This window comes from Salvia hispanica, chromosome 4, assembly GCF_023119035.1.
Source record: "Salvia hispanica cultivar TCC Black 2014 chromosome 4, UniMelb_Shisp_WGS_1.0, whole genome shotgun sequence".
Taxonomy (NCBI): domain Eukaryota; kingdom Viridiplantae; phylum Streptophyta; class Magnoliopsida; order Lamiales; family Lamiaceae; genus Salvia; species Salvia hispanica.
In genome coordinates, this window is record NC_062968.1 from 19,301,942 (window position 1) to 19,327,392 (window position 25,451).

General features: G+C 38.6%; 6 protein-coding genes, 1 long non-coding RNA gene and 1 other non-coding gene across 10 annotated transcripts; 4 read left to right on the top strand and 4 right to left on the bottom strand.

The window, feature by feature from the left end:
• Window positions 1-399: 399 nt before the first annotated feature.
• LOC125219823 (protein CHROMATIN REMODELING 25) lies at window positions 400-8,468 on the bottom strand. Its single transcript, XM_048121897.1, has 21 exons — window positions 8,249-8,468; window positions 7,588-7,962; window positions 7,178-7,264; window positions 6,835-7,075; window positions 6,641-6,766; window positions 6,485-6,541; window positions 6,322-6,408; window positions 6,094-6,189; window positions 5,849-5,899; window positions 5,474-5,548; window positions 5,280-5,366; window positions 4,760-4,851; window positions 4,539-4,671; window positions 3,508-3,627; window positions 3,131-3,244; window positions 2,942-3,025; window positions 2,789-2,860; window positions 2,653-2,711; window positions 1,929-2,103; window positions 1,763-1,861; window positions 400-957 (listed from the first exon to the last, which is right to left on the bottom strand). Exons 1-21 carry the CDS (start codon window positions 8,431-8,433, stop codon window positions 607-609), a joined length of 2,766 nt encoding a protein of 921 aa, XP_047977854.1. The 5' UTR covers window positions 8,434-8,468; the 3' UTR covers window positions 400-606.
• A 1,085-nt stretch (window positions 8,469-9,553) lies between these two features.
• LOC125185479 (pentatricopeptide repeat-containing protein At2g15690, mitochondrial) lies at window positions 9,554-11,877 on the top strand. The gene has a single exon (XM_048082008.1). It carries the CDS (start codon window positions 9,608-9,610, stop codon window positions 11,615-11,617), a length of 2,010 nt encoding a protein of 669 aa, XP_047937965.1. The 5' UTR covers window positions 9,554-9,607; the 3' UTR covers window positions 11,618-11,877.
• Window positions 11,878-12,086: 209 nt separating this feature from the next.
• On the bottom strand, window positions 12,087-15,446 carry LOC125220574. The gene is made up of 4 exons (XM_048122733.1): window positions 14,977-15,446; window positions 14,211-14,337; window positions 13,249-13,324; window positions 12,087-12,833 (listed from the first exon to the last, which is right to left on the bottom strand). The coding sequence occupies exons 1-4, from the start codon at window positions 15,370-15,372 to the stop codon at window positions 12,200-12,202; spliced, it is 1,233 nt and encodes a 410-aa protein (XP_047978690.1). The 5' UTR covers window positions 15,373-15,446; the 3' UTR covers window positions 12,087-12,199.
• A 150-nt stretch (window positions 15,447-15,596) lies between these two features.
• Window positions 15,597-18,543, bottom strand: LOC125218260 (probable LRR receptor-like serine/threonine-protein kinase At1g67720). The gene is made up of 9 exons (XM_048119896.1): window positions 18,393-18,543; window positions 17,672-18,221; window positions 16,935-17,398; window positions 16,734-16,869; window positions 16,588-16,659; window positions 16,149-16,217; window positions 15,990-16,061; window positions 15,833-15,904; window positions 15,597-15,749 (listed from the first exon to the last, which is right to left on the bottom strand). Exons 1-9 carry the CDS (start codon window positions 18,463-18,465, stop codon window positions 15,740-15,742), a joined length of 1,518 nt encoding a protein of 505 aa, XP_047975853.1. The 5' UTR covers window positions 18,466-18,543; the 3' UTR covers window positions 15,597-15,739.
• A 527-nt stretch (window positions 18,544-19,070) lies between these two features.
• TRNAR-CCU lies at window positions 19,071-19,143 on the top strand. The gene has a single exon. It is a non-coding gene; the product is annotated as a tRNA-Arg (tRNA).
• Window positions 19,144-19,341: 198 nt separating this feature from the next.
• LOC125221847 (protein CYPRO4) lies at window positions 19,342-22,312 on the bottom strand. Its single transcript, XM_048124140.1, has 2 exons — window positions 20,454-22,312; window positions 19,342-19,850 (listed from the first exon to the last, which is right to left on the bottom strand). Exons 1-2 carry the CDS (start codon window positions 22,080-22,082, stop codon window positions 19,566-19,568), a joined length of 1,914 nt encoding a protein of 637 aa, XP_047980097.1. The 5' UTR covers window positions 22,083-22,312; the 3' UTR covers window positions 19,342-19,565.
• A 660-nt stretch (window positions 22,313-22,972) lies between these two features.
• On the top strand, window positions 22,973-24,463 carry LOC125217983. The gene is made up of 4 exons (XR_007175854.1): window positions 22,973-23,302; window positions 23,883-24,015; window positions 24,247-24,317; window positions 24,413-24,463. It is a non-coding gene; the product is annotated as an uncharacterized LOC125217983 (long non-coding RNA).
• On the top strand, window positions 24,460-25,418 carry LOC125217982. 3 transcript variants are annotated; one of them, XM_048119567.1, is made up of 5 exons: window positions 24,460-24,515; window positions 24,626-24,682; window positions 24,792-24,933; window positions 25,060-25,189; window positions 25,355-25,418. In XM_048119567.1, the coding sequence occupies exons 2-5, from the start codon at window positions 24,651-24,653 to the stop codon at window positions 25,399-25,401; spliced, it is 351 nt and encodes a 116-aa protein (XP_047975524.1). In that variant the 5' UTR covers window positions 24,460-24,515; window positions 24,626-24,650; the 3' UTR covers window positions 25,402-25,418. The 3 variants fall into 3 exon arrangements, with proteins under 3 accessions (XP_047975524.1, XP_047975526.1, XP_047975525.1); XM_048119569.1 differs by having other exon boundaries at window positions 25,133-25,189; XM_048119568.1 differs by having other exon boundaries at window positions 24,801-24,933.
• The last annotated feature ends 33 nt before the right edge of the window (window positions 25,419-25,451 follow it).

Here is a 25,451-nt window from a genome sequence, read left to right on the forward strand (position 1 = left end):
AGATAAGACTCTTCTCTACATTATTCTTTCTTTTACTTTACTTTTTCTCCACTTTAATTATTTATAATGATTTTTTCAAAACGAGTGCGCAAAATGAAATGCCTCTATTACTATGGAACGGAGGGAGTACTTATTTTCAAGTTTCTTATGATCTTTGGAGTTATAGGTAATAAGTCGAAGAGGAGAATCCGATCATACGATAGAGATCGCAACCGATATATTTCAAACTTAAGAGGGCCTTCTATGTATATGTCAACAAAACTGGCTGTTTAGAATTACACCAGTAACTGAATATGTTAGGCAGACTCCCAAGAACTCTAAAGTCATATAGGTAGTTGACTTCAGCAGTTAACTTAATAGAAAAGTTAGTAAGGAGTTATACAATTTCAAAAGTTTATCCAAAGAACAAAGAATTTATTTACTTTATTCATGTTTCCTTCAGTAAGACATCATTCTGTTACATACAAGTATAGGCTCATGAGAATTCTGTGTATCCAATGGAAAAATAGTGTTTTTATCCCAGCCTAAATATGATTACTATGTGACTATTTTGTGATAAATCAGGGAAAAGCCTAGAATAACAAGAGCTAGCAAAATGACTTAAACCTACACAAAATCATCATCACTGGTGCAAGCAGGAGATAACACTTTTGAAGGTTTTTGAAAACTCGCTGAGCTTTTCCATGACAGCGAGATTTTAGTTTTACCTTCTAAAGTTCGCATTAGTTTTGTGTGTGGCTGAGGCAAAGTCTTCAAACTGAATGAGCTTCTTGCATCTTTACTAAAAGAGATTGCTGGAGACATTTCTTTGGTCTTATATGGCAACACTGCTTGTGAGGAGAGGCCTCTTTTTAAAACAGAGAGGCCTTTGCGTTCTACTACCTCTATCTTTGCTCTCTCTTTTGATTCAATAGGGGTAAGTTTTCCCTCTACTTGATTTGTAAAAACAAATGAAATCTGATGCAAAGAAAAGAAAAAGGTTAATGTCCAAATATCATGCAGGAGACCTGTAATCAATTGTGCCTTCATTGCATGATTAATTCAATTTTAAAGTAGAGCTGAGTACCAATTCCATCCTGGGATTACCTTGGTCCAATATCCATAAAAGTATTGACTTGTGAACGTAATTTTTATGCTATAGGAGTATAACTTTGTGAAACTATCAACTGATTTAGGTGAATGCCAGATAAGCAATTTTGGCATTTGAGAAAATACATTAATTCTGCCTCGCGAAAAAGAGGCATATATTTAAAGGATAAAAATTCTAGAGAGCCATTACAAGATATAAAAACATATAAAGCAGAGACCATTTATAAACGAAGAAAGCATATAAAGCAATCTGAGTGACTACTACAATAGGTACAGTTTCGTCACAAACAATACAAATTTTAGAAAATAAACATATAAAGAGGTTGAAACTATCTTATTTTGAGTTCCACCTCAACTCGTGTTTATGACTAAAACTAGTCAGCAGAACATATCATTTCATGCTTATTTGTGAAAGTGTTTTGATTGGAATGAAAGTAGCTAATCAAAGAAGATAAACTTGGCAATGAAGCTAGACAATGAAAATCTGTAGTAATAAAAAATATTTACAATCCGATTTAAGTTTCTTTATCAACTACATAAAGACACTTCTAAATATTTGTTTTTTCTAGTCTCAGATATTATAAACTCTCTGACCATGTCGTGCTAAAAATGTGATAAGTAATTTTAGTTTTAACCAAATAAAACTAGAAACTGTTTCACTAAAAATCCTCACCTCATCTCCTGCAGAAGCCTGAAGTATGAGATCAGGTACAGATGATGGAGAATGATGATGCCCCCAGCTAGCTAAATCCTCTTCCTTGGGAATCCCAACCTTGAAAAAACGTAGTTTGAGCAAAAGAAGGTGGTCAACTCCCTAGAATATTTTGAACCTAACTTACCTGTTTTTCATGGATCTTCAAACTTCCGGAGCACCCGGCAATGCCTGCAAATCCCCCTATGTCCTCTTCATCAATTTGGCAGCCCCCATTCGTGCACTCAGGTGCGAGATTGCTATCAGACATCATTTCTTCTTGTCTACAGCGGTTGCAGCACATCTTTTCATGAACTTCCGAACTATAAAAGGTTATCATTAGTAATGTAATTTACTTATTGACGTTATTTCAGTTGCAGTTGCCTGTGCATTTCACACAAGAAAATGCAGTGCAGGAACATTAAGGCACTTTTCAGAAATCAGCATCTCACCAGATGGTAGAATGAGAAGCCAAATGAAACAGCATCCAATTTTAATTTCTGGCTAAAAGAATTTGCATCATTGACAACAAATGTTATAGATGTGATCTCATGAACACAAACTTGCTAGAGATTCAACAAAAAAAGGTGAGAATTATATAATAAAGTTCGCAGTAAAGCTTATTATTTGAACCTTAATATCAATATGCTGCATATAAATCCACAAATGCAGAAAAATCCAGTGTAGGGTAATGCAATTCATTTTATTGATGTCATCTTATTTATTTATTTGAAGAGAGGGGGGGTCAATCCCACCTCAACCTGTTTCATGGAATTCAAGATCATGACAAGAACTCTGTAGCAGAAGTAGATCAGAATATGGGATTTTTGTGAACCTTTTGTGATTGGACGAGAAGTTAAACAATAACACACCTTGTGTTCTCATGAAATGTGAACAGGTCGCGTAGATCTTCCGTTGAAAGTAGATTTCCCTGTGAAGCGGAGTTCATAATGTGCACACAAGATTATGAACACAAAAGGAAAGGAGACAGAAAATAGGGTATAGTACCATCTCCGAATCTACATGCTCCTGCTGAATAACCTTTTGAAGACCTTCTTTTGACATCTGACGCTGGTAAACCTGCAGAAATATACAGTGTTATGCTATTGATTTGGAGATGTAAATGTAGGCAAATGAATGCAACAAGAATTTACTGCACACCTTTTCTTCAATGGTGCCAGTACTCAAAAACCTATAGATGTAGACTCTCTTCTTCTGGCCATCCCTCCAGACCCTTGCAGCAGCCTGCAAGAATCAGAGCACAAGATGTCTTGTTGAACATTCAAAATTTTATTGATTACACCCTTGAAGCCAATAAGTAATGAACTTTCATATAAAAGGACAAATTACTTGTTTATCATTGGCAGGATTCCAATCAGGATCAAAGAGAACCAGTCGATTTCCACCAATTAAATTGAGGCCACAGCCACCAGCTTTGCTACTCAAGAGAAATGCAAATTCATCCTGAAAAGATACATTAATACACCCTGATGAAAACCAGAAACAACACAAAGATTTTACGTTTACTGAAAAAAGAAAAGAACTCATTTTGATTAAAAGAAAGATGATAGAACCGCCAAAATAAAAACAAGACTACAGCCACTAGAGAGCTAATGAAAATCTAAACAAGTCAGGAACAAATAGTGTCTTAATCATTATGTCTTTGGATCCACGAGGCTATCCAAAACATGAGGACATATCTCAAAGGAAAAAAAACCATGTACTACCTTTGAAGAATCATTAAAATGATTAACCAACTTCTGTCTTTTGCTGATTGATGTACTCCCATCAAGTCGTAGGAATGGGTATCTTCTTTCACGACATAATTGAGCAAAAAGTTCCAATGTCTGAAAAAGTAAAATAGAATTTAAATGGCTACACTTCAATGAGACAAAAAAAAAAAAACACAAACATAAATAAATATAGTGTCGAAGTATTCATGCAACATATATGACAGCAAGCTTCAAAACTGCTTCTACACTGAACTTAAGTCTATCTAGCAACAGGATCATGCTAAATTGAACATAGGCCATAAGTCCAAATATCTTTTATGTCAAGGGTATGAAGAATTTTAAAAGGATTCAAGAATCAAGAGAGCAAAAAGGAATCCGATGTGCAACAACTTAAGGTATAGACAGGTGAAGCTTATGTGGAGCAAAATACTTACTAAATCAAGCACATCTAGAAAATATAAGAAATTACAAGTCCATAAGTTTATCACGTGCTAGCCATGCTTTGGAAAATTAAGTTATATCAATTACTATATGGAACTGATTCAGTAAGCCACTAGATACTTTTATACTATTCTAGGTGAGAGCGTAAGCATTTCCATTGTATAAAGTTATAACCATGTCAAACTTTTGCTAACAAATATCATGTCAAACAGTTGATCAAGTGTTTCTTTGCTCTTAATTGCTTTAAATGTGGAATGCTTAAGGAAGATGGATAAAAGTTTGGCACAAAACTGAAAATAGGATCTAGCTTCTCTATGTGTTTTCTCTGTCCACCAATGGCAGAATAATTTCAAGAATGAGTATGGTCTTTTGTTGAAATGAGTAATCAAGACCAGACTGATAAATCTTTTCAAGTTCAACTTCTTCATTTTAATTGCAGCATCCATACGCTCATCCCAGAAGGCATTTTAATCCAGAAAGTGGTACGCAATTGAAAATCCTCTAGTTAGAACATCAGTAAAATAAGAAGAACACATCTCATTATCCATCATAGTATTTGATCACTTAAGGCTAAAACTTGGCACCTGAGTGTAATTTGAAACTAGAACAATCCTATCATCTGTTTTTTGACGAAGCTGAGCCAGTAACCGGGATAATACATGCATTTTTCCTGATAGCTCAACCCATGCCCCATCTCCACCAGTCCAGGAACCAGATCTGAGAGAAAATTAAAAAATCACTTAAATTAGGACCAGGTAAAATCAAGTTCATAAAAATAAAAAAAAAATAATCAGACAGAATTTACCTTCCAGAGAACATTGACGGTGGGAAGAAACGCAAACAATCATCAAATCCTGATGTTCCTGGGCTACCACCCTTAATTGTATCATATATTAACTTCAAATAAGAATTTTCTCAGGTTAGAACTACTATATCAACAACATACGATGAAATAACAAAAAACTGAACTTCAAGACAAAACTTATGTCCAACATATGACGGGGTTAAGATTGATGCACTCATAAATCCTGGAAAAAGTTTTCAGGGAAAAATGACATTATATGGTGTCACATGGAATGTGAAGAGACATGTCTGTGAGAAGAACAAGAATCTCTGTAAACAAGTATATTGGTTCTATGTAAGTGATAGGAAACAATTACTAGTCATTAATCAAATGAATTGCAGTAAAACATCTTGGTATCACTAGGTTTTAGTGAAAACCTGATACCAACACATAAATTATAGTTACTTTATGAGACCAATGATACAATTAAATCTAAAGTTTACAATAAATCCAAGATTCATTATTCCTGAAAGCAACCTACCTTTGGGTGATTGCAGAGCTTCTTAAGAGCAGTTATATATGCTAAGATCTTTGCTTGTTTTGCTTCCTCTGAAATTGCTCTTTTGACCTGAGTTTAAAGCTTGTGAATTTTAGATGCTTTTCTACTATATCTCATGCATTTAAGAAGAATAAGCTTGTGTTGAGTGCACATATTATACAAAGAATGGATATTACATTTTTTGATTGGATAAAATGGCTGTAGAGCTGAGATTGGAGTGGCGACATTTTGCAGCACACTACTTCAACTATCTGTAGAAACACAGGGACTACTCTAGTTAACAAGGGCATATCAGCACATCTGAATCAGGTGATTTAGATATCAAAAGGAAATAAGCTAGTGGACAACATGAATAACTTTTGATCGGAACATTTATCTCTCAAATTTAGTTGGGAGCTTTCACGTACCAATTAATAGATCTATGATAACCAAAACTCAAACAATGATGTGCGATGATTAACATTTCCACGTAGTCATAAGGATCTTAAGTCCTTAGTTCAGATGTGTTGCATGAGTTATTCTGCATAACAGACAAATATAAAGAAAAGTACCTTGGGTGGCAGGTGGTTAGATAGTAATGCATTTGTCCTTCGCAATATAAACTGAAACACAAACAAAAACATTGTAAGAAATATCTTAATTCGGTTCTGTTTACTAAACCATGAACTGTATCCAACATAAAAAGTTGCAAAAGAGGAGCAAATTTGTATTCTTATGAGATTTAATTGTAGAACTAAAGTAACAATTCGAAGCTACACAAGTTCCAGGTGCAGGGAATATTGAAGATTATAGTTACCTGGTTTACTTTTGCACTTAGTTCTGTAGAGCGCTCTGAGCCAAGTCTCTTTTCTTCTTCAGTAGCTGTTGGCTCTCGACTACAAACAATTGGCATCTACCAAAATACGGAACATAAATAAAGTGTTTTCTAAAGCCCAGGAACAATCCGATTCCAACAAATTTCAAATCTTACTTAGGTTCGATAAACATAAAGATGCCTAACTTGGTCCAGAGTTAGTTAGGGTACCTCATAATATCGCCGAAAATATGAAGCATCACCAAGGACTCCTGGATTTGTGAAATTAACCATGGCATAGAACTCCTCCAGATCATTCTACGTTGAGATAAAATGGATAAGAAAACAGAATGAACACACTATGAGATTGCAAGGATGCTTAGGAAATTCTTACTTGCATCGGAGTGCCTGAGAGCAAAATGCGGCGTTTGCACGATAGAGAAGCTAGTGCCTGTTCCATGTGGTTATGTCGTTATGAAAGTAATCATGAATTCAGAATGATATCATTCAGGAAAAATAAGCTGAAAGGAGAGAAGGTAATGCATCTTACTCGATTGGTCAATGTTTGGTCATTCTTTAGCCTGTGAGCCTCATCGCATATGAGTAGGTCACAGGATCCATTTTGGTTGAATTTTGAAGAATGCATCCGAAATGTTTCATAAGAAATAATCAATACCTGTCAGAACGTGATTGGAGTGAATGCTTAAAACATTTGGTGATAAACTAAAAACACCAGAAAAGCACCTGTAAAGGGCTTGGGGACCTAATAAAACTATCAATTCCAGAGATAACGTCTTCCCGGGTACTCTCACAAAGAGCAACAAGCTTAACTCTTTCCCCGACCCATTTCTTGATTTCAGCCTCCCAGTTGCTCACAAGACTCGTAGGAGTCACAATTATTGCTTTTTTAACCATTGGTTTCCCATCAAATCCTTGACGAAGAAGGGTATACAGAAGTGTGATCGACTGCAAGGTTTTTCCCAACCTATAGATAAAAACCCCAAATTTAAAACATCAATGAGAAGAGATATGAATTAGAATATCTTTTGCAGAGAAATAAGAGTATCAATGGTTACTGAACTTTTACCCCATATCATCAGCCAAAATGCATCCATTGATGTTTTCAGCACTGAGCATACCCGAAACACAATCAAACATGAACTGCACACCTTCTCTGCAAATGAAAATCAAATGAGCCTTCACTTGAGTGGTATATAATGAAAAGAGTATTTATCCATATGGGGTTTCGCAACTTATTGTTCGATACTGAATTTTAACATAAATCGCTAACCAACAGTAAGTATTGAATTAACAAATAAGTATCATGAAGCTACACGTTTATCCTCATGATAAATGCAAAATCATACTTAGATGCTAGTCACAACATATGACATATCTAACAAATCTTAGTAGCGGAAACATTTTGTGTGTTTTAGTTTCACGAACTTACAAATCTTACTCTCACATGTTGAAAACCAGAAAACCAGCTAGATGTACCTTTGATGGGGTCTGAGAAACTTCACAAGCAGGGCATCTACAATTATAAAAGATTCGTTGTTTTGGTCCTTGGCCTCTTCTGGCTGCCACAACACCAAGGGTTCAATTTCTGGGGGAAGTGATTCACTTTCCTCAGGATCGTTCTCAATGGTCTTGGGAGTACTAAAACTGTTTGTGATGTGGACTAGAACAGGCCTCGTGGACCCCCATGGCACAAACCGCTTGCGAGCAGAAAGCCGACGTGCCAACTGCTCATTGTTGTCAGAGTATCCAAAGGAGGAGGGAGGCTTAAAGGGCTTTCTTATGGTGGCCTCTGAACCCACCACAGAATAAACTCGAGGAAATAGCGACTGCCGATTCACTTCCAGGTTTCCCCTGGTTCAAAACCATGTAATGTAACTGATTTCAATAAAAAGCATCTCCTCTCAATTGCAAATTACTGCATTTCTAGTTAGGAATTAAAACCCTAAATGAAATATTACCGACACAGCCAAATAGCATTAATTTGAAATGCAATGTGATAGAAATGATCAAAAACCCTAGCTCCACGCAATCCAAATATCCAATCACCTCACACACTAACAGCCAGCACAACCCAATGCCGATGTAATCTCTGAGCAGTAGCTAATTATCATATGTACTAAGCTAGCAGGATACAAACCTCACGAGGGCCGCTACGTTTTGGGACTTTCGCCGGAGGTTCGGCGGCGGAGCCGAACGGGGAGGCGGAATTTGTTCATCTTCGGTATCACAATCGGAGCCATTTGATTCGGGGGAGACGTCGTAATCGGGTTCGGATCCTGCAGAGTCTCCGGAATTGGAGATAGATTCGTCTTCGTCTTCCATCGTCTCGAGATTTCAAATTGGCTCAGTTCCTTGCAGCAGACTCACACTGCCCCTATTTTGAATACATAAAATTATGGCGGTAAAGTTGCATAAATGCAACATTTTTTATTCAATATGTCCAAAATTATGCAACTTTAATTTTTTTGGTTACGTGTACATCTCCTGCTATATATCTTCTACTACGCACACAAATATGATAAGTGATGGTATTGGTAAGGTCTATCATTCATGTTATAGGAAATGGTAAGGTCCGTTACTCATATTTATGGTATAGTAGGAGATGTTATAGGTGACCCACTGACCCTCATCACTTCCTTCGATCATTTACAAGACAGTCACACTTTTAATCAATACAAAATTTGAAATTACTGAATAAAAAACTTAGAATACATAATTTTAAATTACAAATGGTAGTTTTAACAAGTACTCGTGTCACTTCATATTCGTCTCTCATCGTCAACTTGTCTCACATAATCATGGTGGAAAATATCTTGGTCAACAATGCTTTCCTAGTTTTGTTTGTTTTACTGGGCGAGAAGAGGGTTTGGGTAATTCAAGGATCGGCTATTTTGTAGCCTCCCTTCACCTTCTAATTGGTCACTTTATTCCCCTTGGGACGTCTTTCCGCGCATAATTGTGCTCGTGTGGTTTCAACTACAATTTCGGTAGCCTGAAATCCAACTGTGCCATGTTTGCTTTTAAAGTATAACTTACATTTACATCTCTTTTTGTATTAAACTATTCACATGTCTGATTAATAGTTCAATTTGTGGACAGCACAGATTTTAATGATAAATTGATAAGGTAAAATATAAGGAAGAAATTTTCAACTTTTAAAAATAAAATTATTTTTTGTGGAAATCTGAAAATTACAAAATTACAGTTTCACGGACGCAGGTAGTATTGATCATGAAATACAAAGCTGCAACTTTGCAAAATAAACACCAAGTCCCAAGTCAGTTTTCAACCCCAAATTCGGACCCAACAAACCAATCTAAATTTAGGGCCTGCAGATTTACTAAGCCAGCCCGATTAGCAACGGCCCATTGGGTGAATAACCCTGACCCGAATTAAAAGTCCGAATTACACCGAAACAGTTCTTCATCCATGATTTATCAGTAGGGTTTATCCCTCTATCCCTCTCTCTCTCTCTCACAAAAATCTGTACTAGGAAATGGCGTCGCCGTTATCGTCCATTATCCGAGCTCGATTCTCCTTTACTGCCACTTATTCTATCTACATGGTGCGCCCTTCTCCGCCCTTCATTTCAATTTCCAAAACCCTAATCCGGCACCCGGCAATCAAACCTCTCTCCACCTCCGCCTATCCCAGTGATTTCCATCATCCAGACGCTCCCTCCTCTGCTCCCTCGTTCAATTACAATCAGAATCCCGGCAATCAGAGCTCGCCACAGAATAATGATTTCGGTAACCACCCTGGTGGTCAGAGGAACAATAATTTTCAGAATAATCAGGGTTATGACCCTGGTTACGGCAATAGGAATGGAGGAGTGAGCCGAGGTTATCCAAATCAAGGGAGTTTCAGTCCTAGTCAAGGAGGAAACCCTAGACCTAACTTTCCAGATCAGGGGTTTCAGCAGAACCAGAGGTATCCGCCGAATCAAGGATATGCTCCGAACTCGGGAACGAATTCGGTGAGGGATAATGTAAATCAGTGGGGAAATAACCAGAATCAAGGACTTAGGCCGAATTCGAATGGTCAGAATCTAGGATATGCGCCGAATTCTAACCCTAATTTGGTGAGAGATAACGTTAACCAGCACCACGGGAGCAACAGTCAGAATCAAGGATATGCAGCGAATCCAACCCCGAATTTGGAGAGGGGTTATCCTCAGCAAGGAGGATTTCAGAACCAGGGTTATCCACAAAACTCGAATCGGGTACACAATTACCCCAGTGGTGGTGGTGTTAATCAAGGGGGAAATAGGTATAACGCTCAACCTCAACAGCAACACCAGAACCAGTGGGGATCACATGGACAAGCTGCGGCAAATGATAACCGAGTTCCAGCAATTAGAGATCAGGCAGCCACCGCGGTTGTGACGCTAGTTGTCGACTTGCTTAGTTTGAGCAGAGAGGGTAAGGTTAAGGAAGCAATTGAACACATGGATCAAGGAGTGCTTGCAGATGCCGAGTGTTTTAGCTTGCTTTTCCAGGCGTGTGGGAACTCGAAGAAGTTTGAGGAGGCGAAGAAAGTGCACGACTACTTCTTGAGGTCGGTGCATAGGGGTGATCTTGAATTAATTAATAAGGTGCTTGATATGTACTCAAAGTGTGGAAGTATGACAGATGCACAAAGAGTTTTTGATCATATGGTTGATAGAAATATGGATTCTTGGCACTTGATGATTAATGGGTTTGCAGTGAATGGCCTTGGTGATGATGGTTTGGCATTGTTTGAGCAGATGAAGACAACTGGTTTGACACCGAATGGGGAGACTTTTCTTGCTGTTTTAGAAGCTTGTGCTAATGCTGATGCTATTGAAGAGGGATTCATATATTTTGATTCAATGAAGAGTGATTATGGGATTTCTCCTGGAATTGAACATTATGTGGGACTTTTAGGTGTTCTTGGTAAGTTGGGACATCTTGCTGAGGCTCAGGGGTATATAGAGTCTCTTCCATTTGAACCTACAGCTGTGTTTTGGGAGGCATTGATGAACTATGCCCGTATACATGGAGACATTGAGCTTGAAGATCATGCTGAGGAGTTGTTGATTAGTCTCGACCCTTCAAAGGCCGTCAAAAACAAGATCCCGACTCCTCCCCCAAAGAAGCACTCCCGCCTCAACATGCTCGTGGGGAGAAACAGGATACTTGAGTTCCGTAATCTCACTCTCTACAAGGACGAGGAGAAGATAATGGCTGCGAACAAACCTCAAGCATACGTGCCTGACACAAGATACGTTCTTCACGACATTGATCAGGAAGCCAAGGAGCAGGCATTGCTCTACCATAGTGAGCGCCTAGCAATTGCATATGGTCTGATCAGCACTCCAGCAAGGCAAACTCTTCGGATCATCAAGAACCTTCGTGTCTGTGGTGACTGTCACAATGCTATTAAGATTATGTCCAGAGTTGTCGGGAGGGAGTTGATTGTGAGAGACAACAAGCGGTTCCATCATTTCAAGGATGGCAAATGCTCTTGCAATGACTACTGGTAAGTAGTTTCCCACTGATCATTGCTGGTGGAGTTTGGCTTGATGATCATGCTTAGATTTACATAGAGCAATGAATCTCTTTGGCTCGTCGAATGTAGTTTCATTTATCTATGTTCAATTCACAATGAAATTCAAATGTCACTGCAGTCAATAGGTATCTTGAGTAGTGAGATGAATTGATAACTGGTATGCTGTAGGAAGGGTTTTTAGTTACTATCCCTGCATATATTTAAGCTTAAATTTGAAGTTGTTTCTCTTCGTTATTTTTGTGCAAGTTATGCCACAGCTGAAATCGTTTTGGTGGTTATGTTTAAATCGTAATCAATATTTTCGATAGTTCTACTTCGGATGAACTTATTCCGGGTTGAGTTTGTAAATCAATCGAGCAGCTCGAGGCGTTCAAACTCGTTAGCTAAATGAACCAAGCTCGAGTATGGTAGTAATTGGTTCGTTAAATGAATTAATTCGATACTAAATGAACCAAGCTTGAGCATAACATATTTCGAATACACATAAGGGTGTTTCCTAATCGATGAAATAAAACACAAATGCTCGAAATCATATCACGAGAGGGGAATAACAAATCTAGTATCTAATCATGGTGCGAGTCATCATAGTGACAAACTCATCCGAGTCGATCACACCATCACCATTGGCATCGACAGCTCGCACCATTTTCTGGCAGTCTTGCAGGCTGCATCGCTCTCCCAGCCTCCGCAGCAGCTCGTACACCTCCTGCACCGTGATCTTCCCGTCGTTATCCTTGTCAAAGGCCTCGAAGGCCCGATGCAGATCCACCGTCTTCACCCCACCTTCCTTCTTCTGCATCTCCACAAACTCATTGAAGTCGATGAAACCGTCACCATCCAAATCCGCAACCTCAAATATCTTCTGCACTTCGTTCCTCACCAGATTCTTCTTTCCCAATGCCTTCAATATAGCCTGATACTCCTCCGGAGATATCTTCCCATCTCGGTTGGAATCAAACTTGTTGAAAACTTGCTTCAGCTCTTCTGCATTCGGCATGTAAATGGGTGCTAGGCTGGATGTCTGCCTGTCACGAGAGAACAACCTCGAAGGCTTCTTCAGGAACTTCTTCTTCGACAGATTGTACTGCATGTCGAGGAAACTGAAACTGGACATCGTTCTCGATTGGGTCAAGAAACGCTCTTGAGATAGGGATGAGATATGAGATAATCCAAGAGACTCATCGGTATAACTATATATAAGCAAAATCTATGTAAGCATATGGTAGGAGTTATTCTGATGCTTGAATGATAACAAAGAATAACTTTATTCATGGATTACTTAGAAAACACACAATCAAGATGCTTATGTACTACAAAATTACAAATAAGACGCAGAAAGTGGGTAATTTCAAAAGGAGAAGAATATAATCTTATTCGGTGGCTATATGTGTTTACTTGATTCCATCTTTCTACAATATCCCTTTTCTTGCAAGTTTATCCTTCTAAATACAATACAATTCTCTGACTTTTCAAAAAGTTGTGAAAAAATAGGTAGAATACAATGACCTACAATGATTCGAAAAACTGCAATAATGGTGCATCTTTAAGAATCTCTGGTAGGCAACTCTGGGATTAGGCAAAAGTGGTGTATGTGGTCATATCAATCAAGATGGCCTTCCGTTGTCCAAGTCCTCCATCACATCAATATCATCCCGCCCCGTTATCTTCTGCACATATCCTGCTAAGAAGAAAGAAAAGATCAGGTTTCTGATCCTTCAAATGAGTTAAAAGACATGTTCGCTCTGCATATGAAAAGTTGATGAGAAACCAGTGCGATTTACATTCAAAAATTTCCTCATGCTGACAGAAGATCTGCATTAGATAGCACCTAAAGCAGATAGACACATCAAACGTGCATAATATCAATTAAGTAGTGCATTATGACTTTTATTTGTGGAAGCATTATAATTAGCGTGAAAGAAAAATGTGGACGGAAAACTAACTTGTAAAAGATCTAAACAAAATAACACAAGCAAAACATGATATGACTTCCCAATCTAGGAAGTGATGTAATGCGTATCCTATGAAAATTGACAGCATAATAAATATAGTACTATAGGATATGGCAATCATAGCATTGAGGGGTAACCTAAGGTAGCTGATGAAACGAGTAATCTCATAGTAAAAAATTGTATCCATTGCACGTGAGAAAGGAAAACATTTTGGATAGGTGACAATGAAGCATCTGTGCACTTTTAATAGTTTTACCACCATACTCATTTCAGAATTAAATCAATACCTTGTGTTCTAAATAAACTTTTGTCTAATTTTCTTACCAAATGTGTCTATTGGCATTTGCTAAACCTATATTTGCTTAAATTCAAGTACAAGGAAATGGAGTACAAAAGTGTGTATAACGGTATTCTCATAGCTGGTATGTAAAAAATCCTAACCAATTTCTGGTTACAGTAAAATGGACAGCAAGGCATAGAGATTCAATGCTTCACATTTTCCTCTAAGAATGATTCTATGCTACCTCAATCTCTAATAATCCAAGTTTCGCACACAGAAGAACAAACAAAAAAAAGCTAACTGGAAGGAGGGATTGAGAAACAATCAAATAGTACCGATCCCAAGACAAGGTATGCATTTGCAGATAGTTTCCTTTCCTCTTCTGTTATAGTAGCTCACGAATCCAGATCCCTGGCAACTACGACACTTTCCAGTCCATTCGTAGACCATTGGCTTGCAATCCTGTAATTCCAGAAGACATGTTAAACAATTCTAGCAAGCAGAAGCTTGGTTTATCAACTATAGTAAAAATGAAAAAGTAATAAAGCAACTTTCCTTGTCAAGACATCAGAAACTGAAAGATACAAGGAAAATATGAAGGTAAAAGTAAACTGCTCGCCATAAGTAGTTGCAAGAAATCAAATTCGCAACGTTTCATATAACGTAATTATTTGGAAGCAGCAAGTGAGAGCAAAGCTGGAGAGGAAATCCCCCTTTTTCCTGAACTATGAAAAACTTTTTTTTATCGTATTTATTCGAAATACAGGGTGAAATTAAATCACAACGAACAGATTTCAATAAATTCTACTCCGCCAAATTTGACACTGAACATTGAACCCTCCACATGATGCTATTGATAAATACAGCTTCTGCTTCAGTAAATATCAATGTGATAAAATTCATACTCAAATTGGCATCAATTTCATCAAATTAGCGGTGCTTTCACTTTCAAACATCCCATCCTCAGAAACAATGCCATACTCGAAATCGTAAAACCTAATCCAAATCATAATTCGCACTCAATAGAAACAAACATTACGACATTAAACACCGTTTGAAGCAGTAATTCCCCACGGCCAGGAATTTAAAAAAAAAAATTACCTCTATCTCAGGATCGCAACTGAGCCTCTTATCGATTTCCTCCGGCGACACGGGGGAGGAATCAGGATGAGTCATGGGGAGCGGCAGCGCATCGTCGGCGTCGGTCATGTAGCTCTCCCGATCTCGCGCCCATCTCTCTTTCGAATTAGCCTTGGCGCTCTTGCTATTACTGCTCCCACTAGCAGCGCCGGAGCCTAGGTTATCCGGAAAACTATTCCCGATTCCGACTGCGGCGGCGTCCGAAGCTGCAGCGGAACTGAACCAGGAGCGCGGGAAACCGCTGTCGGCGGCGGCTCGGCAGCGGAAGGTAGGGAAGGATGGAGAGAGAAATTGCGGAAATGAGAAAATCGGAGGGTTGGAAAGGGGGAGAATTGAGGTAGGGTTTATCGGCAACATTCCATATAAGTATCCTCAATTTTTTTGACAGTTAGAGGAAGATAACATAACAGATTTTGTAGAGAGAGAGAAAAGTGTTGAAATAATAAAGGAAATGTAAAATTTTAATTAATTATGCCGTGGCGTTTTACACGACATTCTTCATTTTTATTTTTTGCATTTTTTCTGCTCAACGTTGACTTTGAAGCAATTAAGTGCGATTTTGTATAAATATGTTGTCAATAATTGAAGAAATTGTAAAAAATAGCAAGCAAATATATATTCACACACTGTACATATCTCCATTCCAATAGAGTTAAAGCAAGAATCTCCCCCTCTTGATTTCACCTCAGCTCATCATCACATCTCCTTGAAGTGCTGCATTTTCCTAGGCTAGTCTGATCATCAAATCATGAGACCATATATGCATTACATCTCTGCAGATTAATCACCAAATCTAGAGAGATAAAGAGAGAATTACCGGACACTGAGACCGTCTCTTTTGGTGAGAGGCTCTGGAACGCTACTATTCAGCTTGTTGTGCTGGAGAAACCTATATACAAAACAACATTGCATAAAATTTCATGTCGAATAAGATATGTTCCACTTAGAGTAACAAATGAAGATGAGAAGATTACACTTCGTGAAGATTCGGCAGCTGTCCCAAGGAAGGAGGAACCGGTCCTTCAAACTGATTATTCTCCAAATGCCTTTTTCCACAATAAATTTTGTCACAATTTGCATAAACGCAAATAAAACACTAATCACCATTTCATGAATGAATTTCCACAACTCACAGAGTTTCTAGAGCTTTCAAGGGGCTCATATCAGGTATCACACCATGAAACTTGTTGTCTCCAAGCCAACTGCACACTCACCATCACCTCCCAATCACATAAAAGGTCATTAAATAGGAAAAAAAAATCATGAAATTTGGTTAACTTATGGTCCGTCAAGCAACTTTCAAAATCAATTAAAAAAATCACAAAATTTGGGTTTATATCTCCACACGAATGTTCATATTCAGAATCTTTTTCAATTTGACAACACACTTATCACCTACTAATCCAACATCATCAATTTGAGACAAATATGTCATATACGTAGGCCTCCTGAATATTTCGCCATGCAATAATGACAAACAATGTTAAACTTCGTAGTTTTCTCGACCAAATTTTAAAGTTACGGAACTAGTCAGAACTTGATCAAACTTCATGATTTTGCGATAAAACTTACATGTGCCGGATTGCAGTCAATCTAGATATACTCGGAGACAACTTCCCAGATAATCCATAACCGGTTAGATTCCTACATCCACACTTGGTCAAAATCCTTTACAATTCAACATTCATTCAACATTGTGAATTGAAACTCAAACTCACAAAGACACAACACGAAAGGGTTCGGTGCTGGTGCAATGAACGCCGCCCCATGAATGCCCCACCGGCATGCAAGGATCCGCCGCCCAATCCTCCGGCGGATTCACCAACTCCTTCCTCAACTCCTCCATCGCCGCCGCTGACATTCATACTTCCAAATCATCACATTTCACCAAACACAAAAAGTTTCACTAAAAAACATACCATCTCTAGTGAGAGTCTTGTTTCCATAGGGCAGGAGCTGGAGGATCTCGGCGGCGTTGATGAGTGGCCCCACCGGAGCACTCGGAGACGGAGACAGGGTGATCACGACTTTTCCGGAGAGAGGCCAGTTGGTTCCAACCACGCCCTGCCCGGTCTCTGTGACGTTCATTTGTTGGAAGAAGAAGTGGCCGTTGATTTGAACGTCGAAAACTCTCCAGCTGTACGGGCTCGGGCTTCGGCTGTCTTGGAAGTAGAGCGCGATGTAGTAGAGCCCGCTTGTTAGCGGAAAAGCCGGCCAGTTCAGCGTTAGTGTCTTTCCCCGGCTCGTTGTCAGGGCCGACGCAAACGCCTTTTGTGGTGGGATGTTCCAAAACAACGTCGTTGTCACGTTCGAGTTGCTCGTCACGAACGGGCTCTCGTCCTTGTATGGCTCCCAGAACCGGTTAAAAATATCGTCTGGGTAACTGCAAAGTCCTCAGAGACTTTAATCTATTAGTCAAAGGGGAAAGATGTTGACATGACAGTTGTGATGTTTGATTTGATATACTCCTTCCGTCCCAAAATATTAGACCCTTATTTCTTTTTGAGGTGTCTCAACATATTTGAGTCATTTCTATTTATGGTAAAAATTTACTTTACTACCAACTCCACTTACACCACTAAACAACATCTCCTAAATTCCTGTGCTCTAATATCTTGGGACGGAGGAAGTAATTTATCATTTAAATTAAAAGTACCTAATGATGGCATCGTCATGCGAGCCAAACCTACTTCTGGCAACTGTCATCAACATCGCTTTGTCGAAGTTGGTGGAGTTGTAGACAGAGCTCTCGAGGTAATGCACCTCGAGAGACGAGATAAAAGGGCTGGAACCAGCAGGGGTGTGCTGGTTCCTAGCCAGGCATACGCTCAGGATCTTGTTCTGGGCGGCGACGACGGCCTCGTAGAACGACGATCCCCCGCTAGCAAAATCCTCCGTCGTGTTGACAGTGCTCCACTTGGTGCCGTCAATGATCTGGTCGAACACTGGCGGCGCGCTTCCTCCGTCGAAACCCCCATAGAAGTATACGGTCTTGATGAGATACCTGGAGCCCCTGATCACTGGGAAACTGTAGCAATGCTTTGTGGCATGGGCGTTTGGGAAGAATCGAAGGGTTTGCAGCCGAGGGAAGATGTCGGTCCGTTGTATGGTTGTCGTGTTGCCACTAGAGATGAAATCGTTGTCGGGAATGTATGTTAGAGCCCCTTCTTTAATTTCGGTTGTAGCGCCGCAACTTATGAGGTAATCTATGTGTAGAATTGAACAAGATTTGGATCAAATTCTACATACGAATTTTTTTTATGTAGGCTATGTTCTCTAAAATTCGTATTCGAAATGTTGAAAGGAAATTATTTTATGATTTATTTTGATGACGGATGTTTTTGCACAACTATTTATACAACGTGTAAAGAACGAACCTCTAGGTTGTCGTGCAGCCTGGATTAAGAGGGGGATGCTGACGAGCCATAGGAGGAAGACGCCGGCAGACATGGCAGCGGAGATGGAGGAAGTTTCCGGCGAGGGAGGGGAGAGAGGGAGGTTGGAGAGAGAGAAATGGTGGAATATGGAATGGGGAAGTTGGACATGGATTTAGGGGGGATGGTGTGCATGAGGGGCTATGCTTGAAGATAGATTGCTATAACAATTGACTAAGCCTTGAGCTTTAGTTAAATCCCATTTTTCTCCACCTTAAATTCCCCAATTTAATATTAATGTTGCGTCGTGGTGAAGTATAATGGAGAAATAACTAGTTGATTTATGTGATAATTTGTATGCTAGTCTAGTGTAATTTTTCATTGTGCAAATGCATAATGAGTTTGGCATATAAATAAGATAGCCGTCAAAACATATTAAAATTCTCTTATTTTTAGTCATATTTATGAGCCACAATCAAAATGATCTTATTTTTCCATATTTTCATTTTCTTTTCTTTCTTTTTCCATTTCTATTAAACCCTCCAGCTCAAAATAATTCCTTCCAAGAAGAAGAGTGCTCTTCAGATAAATGCTACGAGTATTGTATGGTTCATTAAAATGAAAGTAGAATTATCTTTAATGTGGATTAAACAAATAAAATGTTATTATGACAAACATCAAGCGCCTGTAGCTCAGTGGATAGAGCGTCTGTTTCCTAAGTAGAAAGTCGTAGGTTCGACCCCTACCTGGCGCGAATAATGTTTTAATTTTATTTGACTTCTTTTTTTAAATTTCTAGAAATATTTATTTATTTCATCATCCTCATTTCTATATTTTATTTATTTATTTTGGTTACATATTTGAAATTTTCACTATCATTTCAAATTCTTGTTTGGTCTGTTGAGATACACATGTTTCTTGCCAAATGAGGCAACAGCTTTGCAACTCAAAACATCCAAATCATACTTCTCCTAATACTTCAATTTGGACAGTTTGGACTTGGGAAATACACAGAAACAAATAGTGAAGAATCAAATCAATCCCCTTTACAAGAAAAAAAAAATACTCTAAATACCCCAACAATGAAATGAAAATAAAACCACATCTCCATCTCTACACACCAAACCATATTATGGAGCAGGTAAATTAAACAACCAACTAAGCCAAACAACATCCTCATCTTCGTTTCCCAGACATGCTGAAGGAAGTTACTTTCATCGGAGTCGCCACAACCAGCGGAGCTTCAGGGGAACTCCCCACTGCAAATTTGTCGTGCATGAACCGGCTCTCAATTATGGATTCGTCCTTCAATACTATCTTGTAGCAGTAGCAGCTCTTGAGCCCTTGCTGCTTCTCGTAGCAGTGATGCGCGCTGTTCTTCACCTGCTGAAAGTTCCATATCACGCTGAACTTCCCCACCGTAGCAACCAGATGCTTTTCTTGCTTACCACTCTCCGTAACCTGACAAATTCGACAAGTACGCATTCAATTCAAAGGACATAATCAAAACCAAAACTCAAACACTGCATTCAATCACATAATAAAATGAAGAAATTTAAGCATTACTTAGTTTGCAATCTCTAAAGGAACCAAACTGCAGGGTAGAATACACGCACATACATATATGTACCAAGTGGTTGATATGGTTAACTTGATTATCTATGGCTTTAATATCAAAATTCACAAACGAAGAAACCACATGCTTATTGAGAATTTGACCAAAGGCTTCCCTTGGAAGGGAGATTCTGTGATCACGATTAAGCAGTATGGACGAGGTCTATCAAACAGGGCATCCGTGTGCAATATCAATATAAATCGTAACAAGCAAACAACTAATCATAAAGAAGATTCAAGTCCAACAGATCAACTACTTTAAATGTGATAACACAAAAGGATTATATGGGAATACACAGCACATTAACATAACAGACAAAAATAGCATATATATAAGGATTGAAGGGCTATGCCTATTTGCAAGCAGATGCATACTCAAGCATGTAAGTCATACAAATGCATTTATAATCAAAAGGGTTAAAAGGCATTATATCTGCAAGAGTAACTTACCCAAGAGAAATGACCAGCATGGAATTTATTACCATCTCCAGCCAGATGTGCATCAACAGGAGTGAGCTTCAGTAACCTCGGAGCTGGAATCTTGTTTCCCATCCGACCAGAAAAGCCAGTTTTCGTCTTACCATCCTTATCCGTGAACAAAGTGCATATCAAGATCAAATACGTATCTGTGGTACCCAACACCCACTTCCCATCATAAGTAACATCAACCGATGTTATGGGCGAACCAAGGCCAGGGAATGCAGTTTTCGCCTGCCTCATCGAGGTCCTTGAGTACAGTCTAATCTTCCCATCAAGCGACCCAACAACAATGGAACCATCCCCAGCCGTTGCAAAACATTGAAAGTTGGTCCCTCTCGAGAACATGTGACCTTGGGTCCAATGCAGCACTGGCGGATTGGTATCTGTGATCTTCTGAACCACTCCCTTCCTGTCCCGCATATCCCACTGACACAGATTGTTGTTATCCAGACCCAAGAAAGTCGATTCCGAAGGGTCCAATTGTGAACCCTTTGAATCACTAGTGATATCTTTCATAGTGATATCAACCCCATCTTTTGCAAACTTCCACTCTGTGACAATCTTCCCTGTCTCAATATCCAACTGGCGAAGCCCAGTTGTAGGTGACTTCCCTCCCTTCAATGGACTCATCAGCATCATATTCGTCTCTCCCCTCATTAAAAGCCCCTTCTTTGGAGTTGCGGAGTTTCCAGAACTCGATCCCAAGTTATTGTCATCAAACTTGACATAAACCCCTTTCCCATGAATCCCATGACTAAAGTTCTTGACAACCTGAACTCCTGAATCACTAACCAAGAAACTGTTATCCAATGCCCCCAAAGCCAAGCTCTGAATCCCTCCACCCGTTGCCGCCTCCTCAAACTCCTCCAACAAATCCTGGCTCTCCCTCTCCGGGAAATCCACCGGCCTCTTATCTGGAGTCTTCCATTCACCATCATCTGCATCCTCCCACATTGCATCATCCGACTCCTCTGGCTTCACCCAACCTATAAACTCCTTCCCATATATCTTCAATTTGTTCTCTTCCGTAGCTCTCAATCCATAAACATTCTCAAACAAACAATCCTGAAATTTAGTCACAAAACCCCTATACTCCTCATCCACGAAAAATTTCAACGCCCAAACGCCTCTATCCACAAAATCAACCCTCCTCTGGTCCCCGAAGAACTTCATCTGCAAATCCGTGGAAACCCTAACACCGATCTTCTCCCCAATTTTCAAAACCCAAAATCCTTCCCCACGACGCAATTCGTCTTCATCATACTCGTCCTCGTCGTCGATTTTCAACTTGTTAACAAATTTATAGTAACAAAGCTTCTCAGAGACCACCCACTTCGCCTTGGGCGTGTTGCCGCCGATGTGAAGGTAAAGCTTAACGGCGTTCCTTAAGTCAACTTTAGGCTTCCGAGGCGACGGAGACGCATTACTCGGGTACTTGAGCTTTAAAGCCTGCAGCCTTGAATCGACTTCATCTAGGGTTTTTGCACTGACCTGTGGGGAGCGATCCTCTGCGTGCTCCTGGATTTCCTCTTCCTCCTCCTGATCGGAATATTCCGAATCGGAAAGTTCGAGCCCTTCGCGACTCTGTGAACCGCCCATGGTGGTGGCGCTCCGCCTCCGGAAAATTACAGTCAAACAAAAAAATCAGTTCAATTTTTGGAGAATTCACAACCTTTTTCCCCCAAAAATAAATCTCAACTAGGAGCTGAGATTTTATTTCGAATTTGAGTATACAATCTGAATCAAGAGCGCTAAAAGTTTTATTTCGAATTCGACTAAACAATCTGAATGAGGAGCTGAAAATTTTAATTTGAAATTGAGTGATGATTGAGAATTTAGCGGTGATTTTGAGGAGATTTTGGAATGAATTGGGAAAGTGGTCATGTGTGGGACACGGTGGCTTTTAAATAACAAAGTCGGCGACACGTGTTAGCATTGCGTAGTTGCGAAGCAACTGTAACCGTCAGTGTTTAGGCCGCGGATAAATCGTGTTTCGTTATACTCCCTACTAAGTTTGAAATTTTCTCTTATTAATTTTTATTACTAATTTTATAGCATGTGTTTTTTTATTATTATAATTCAAAGTTTAAACTTAAGAAGCTCTTTACTTTTTTTTAAAGATGATTTAGATGTAATCGAGTATTGAGTACAAACTTTGGTGAATACTATCATTCTTCGCTTTTGTTGAAATCTCTTTCTTCATTAGTCAATCAAAATAAGTCAATTAATTCATCTAAATCTTTACTTTATCGTAACTAACAAGTTTATGCATCAATTAACCGAATCTTGTTATAAACCGACCGAATATTGGGTGTAATATTGTCACTATTGACTCACTACAATAAATGCAATCAATAAGGACGCAGATTTTAGGACGCAATTCCTTGCGTTGTAATTTTTCCAAGAATTGCTAAAATTTGAGACGCAGATAAAAGCGTCCTTCACTCAAGAAAGCATTGGAGACACATTATAGAAGTGTCCTTAATTAGATTGATTAGAGGCACATTAAAGTTCTCCCACTCCCTCTACGATCTAATTAACCCTCTCTAATTAACCATCACTTCTCTCCCTTCCTCCACACAACCTCAATGTCGCAGCCCTAGCTTTGCCGTCGCATTTCAGCCGCATGTCGCCGCCGTTCCGCCGCTGCCGTTAACGATCGCTCAAGCTGAGCGTAAATCTGATGATGATCGCCGGAGAAGCTCTGGAATCAAACATCACGGTGATCGGACCGCTCGTTCTCCAAGCAATTGCTCATTGCACATCCCCTAATCAAATCGAAGGCGTACATCCGCGATTTCACATCATCGCTTCACTACGTATGCACTTCCAACTTCTCTATTTCATCCTGTCCACATTCTTCAGGTAAATTTTGATTGCTAAATTGTTGTTGTTGATTGCAATGTTAACACTTTTCATTTTAAAATTGTATATTTTGAATTTATTGCATTCTGCATTTTGAAATTATTCTTTTGTGGAGTAGTTAAATTGATTGCACATCAATTGTTTGTGTAAATGACTGACCTAAAATGCTTATGTTGTATAGTAGATCGTTATGTTCCTTTCGTGAAATGCAATATAAAATTGGCATGTATGTATCAAATCCTCATCTTCCTTTGTCTTTTCTATACTATTCTCTATTGAAATGGTAACAGTTCATGTCATAGTTGATGAAGTTCATACACAGTCTATCCTAGTTAGTTAAATATATTTTGTAATTATTGGCTATCATGGTTAGCTGAATTATAAATAGATGGACTATATTGTTATGGATTAGCATTTACAGATAGTACTTTACATATTTTGATTGATATTCAAATGATGCAGGATCAAAAAGTAAGAATTTTTTATGTGTTGTTGCTATTATTTTGATCATGTGTGAGATTGTACTTTGACTAGGTATCCATCTCATCAAGCGAAGAAAGGTTATCTGATAATGACATACTGGATTCCGGATGGACCTTTCTTGCTTTCTTCTAATGCTAGTCATTATGTTGAAGTTGGCTCCTTTGTAATCAATCATAAAGATGAGGTAAATATATATTTGCTACAATCATCTTATATTTGAACTAAATAGGTCACAATTCTTACATTAGTTCTCTATTATGTGCACATGCCTCAGTTCTGCAAAAAAATATTTCAGTTGCACCATCTTTTTCCCATGGGAAACTTGATCTATTCCTTATCATTTTCATATGCAATTTTTATTTTCCTGTTATGAGTTTCCCCTGCTATTCTCTTGATGCAAAATTTACTGCCTCAGTGGTACAAGAAAAACATACTACTCCAGATCTTCTTCATCTTTGGAAAATACCCACTGGTTTAATTCTTGAGGTACATTTTTAGTGCTCTTGATTACACATGTTTGAATATGTCTACTAGTATCTGTGTGTTAAGTACTTCATACTAACCCTTTGATCAATGTGAAGAAATTTACTGTCTCGTTCCATACAAGTGCTAGTGGTACAAGAAAAACATACCACTTCAGATCTTCTTCATTTCTGGAAAATACCCAATGGTTTCATTCTTGAGGTACATTTTAGATCATGATTATACATGTTTGGATATTTATTTAGGCTAAAACAACCTGCATTTTATAGGTTGATTATTTAGTAATTGGGATCACATCTTCGCACGTGCAGATGATGTGCTAGCTCACAACACAATATGGCAATGATGGTGATGGAGATCGTTGAGAGGTATGAATTATTTGACATTACATTGATTTTTCATGAACTGTTAATTTTTTTTTTTGCATATATATGAGTAGTTATTATTAAAAATTGAATATGAGAGCTTTGTGGGAAGTGGGAACAGATATATTTTTGTTGAGGAAACTCCATCACAATATGGTGGACTAAGCAAAGGAGACTTTGAAGCATCTGATAGTGTGAATGAGATTATTGTGAAACCTTCAGCTCAACACATTGTTGAATTTTCTACCAATCAGGTGAGCATTTTTTTTTCAGTTTAAATAGTTTATTGAAATAAAAGTTCCTGATATAGTACTACTATATGTTTTATCTGAAATTGCCTTGTGATTTGAAAAATTATATGTTGGCTGAGTTTTTGGAAGCACGGAAGAAAAGTCGGTTGTTGGATGGATGCTTTGCATTGGCAAAAGTATTGGAGTGTTGTTTTTTTTTCAGCTATACTTGGTATGCTTCTATTTGCTGCATGGCGATCTTGTGACCTCTGGATTTCATGTAATTTCCAATGGCTTCTATTTTTCTTCAAAAACTATAGGATCAATTATAGTCATTCATTTAGCCATGTTAAGGATTTAACATAGATCAGAAGCACCTTTACACTTTAAACCCTTTGCTTTTCTATATTGTGCTAATTGATCATCCTCTGTTTTTGTTTTGCAGTGGAGTTGCTGGTTATATTGAATCATAAGACAAATAGATTGTTGTAATCTTATTTGAACTGCTACGACTAAGTACATGACATTGATTACATATTTAC

Bases quoted from the DNA above. Each gene is read 5' to 3' on its own strand.
- LOC125220574 (XM_048122733.1), bottom strand. From the start codon at position 15,372: ATGTTGCCGATAAACCCTACCTCAATTCTCCCCCTTTCCAACCCTCCG. The intron at 14,338-14,976 runs GTAATTTTTTTT...CTGGAATTACAG, and splicing joins GTTGCGATCCTGAGATAGAG to GATTGCAAGCCAATGGTCTA. The intron at 12,834-13,248 runs ATTGATATGACC...GCTTATATATAG, and splicing joins GACAACGGAAGGCCATCTTG to TTATACCGATGAGTCTCTTG.
- LOC125219823 (XM_048121897.1), bottom strand. From the start codon at position 8,433: ATGGAAGACGAAGACGAATCTATCTCCAATTCCGGAGACTCTGCAGGA. The intron at 7,265-7,587 runs GTACATCTAGCT...TTTCATTTGCAG, and splicing joins TTTCTCAGACCCCATCAAAG to AGAAGGTGTGCAGTTCATGT. The intron at 7,076-7,177 runs GTAAAAGTTCAG...TTTTATCTATAG, and splicing joins ATTTTGGCTGATGATATGGG to GTTGGGAAAAACCTTGCAGT.
- LOC125185479 (XM_048082008.1), top strand. From the start codon at position 9,608: ATGGCGTCGCCGTTATCGTCCATTATCCGAGCTCGATTCTCCTTTACT.
- LOC125221847 (XM_048124140.1), bottom strand. From the start codon at position 22,082: ATGGGCGGTTCACAGAGTCGCGAAGGGCTCGAACTTTCCGATTCGGAA. The intron at 19,851-20,453 runs GTAAGTTACTCT...CGAATTTGTCAG, and splicing joins ATGCTGGTCATTTCTCTTGG to GTTACGGAGAGTGGTAAGCA.
- LOC125217982 (XM_048119567.1), top strand. From the start codon at position 24,651: ATGGCAATGATGGTGATGGAGATCGTTGAGAG. The intron at 24,683-24,791 runs GTATGAATTATT...CTTTGTGGGAAG, and splicing joins GTGATGGAGATCGTTGAGAG to TGGGAACAGATATATTTTTG. The intron at 25,190-25,354 runs GTAATTTCCAAT...TTTGTTTTGCAG, and splicing joins TTGTGACCTCTGGATTTCAT to TGGAGTTGCTGGTTATATTG.
- LOC125218260 (XM_048119896.1), bottom strand. From the start codon at position 18,465: ATGTCTGCCGGCGTCTTCCTCCTATGGCTCGTCAGCATCCCCCTCTTA. The intron at 16,062-16,148 runs GTGAGTTGTGGA...TTGTGGAAAAAG, and splicing joins TTGAAAGCTCTAGAAACTCT to GCATTTGGAGAATAATCAGT. The intron at 15,905-15,989 runs GTAATCTTCTCA...TTTTGTATATAG, and splicing joins CTGCCGAATCTTCACGAAGT to GTTTCTCCAGCACAACAAGC.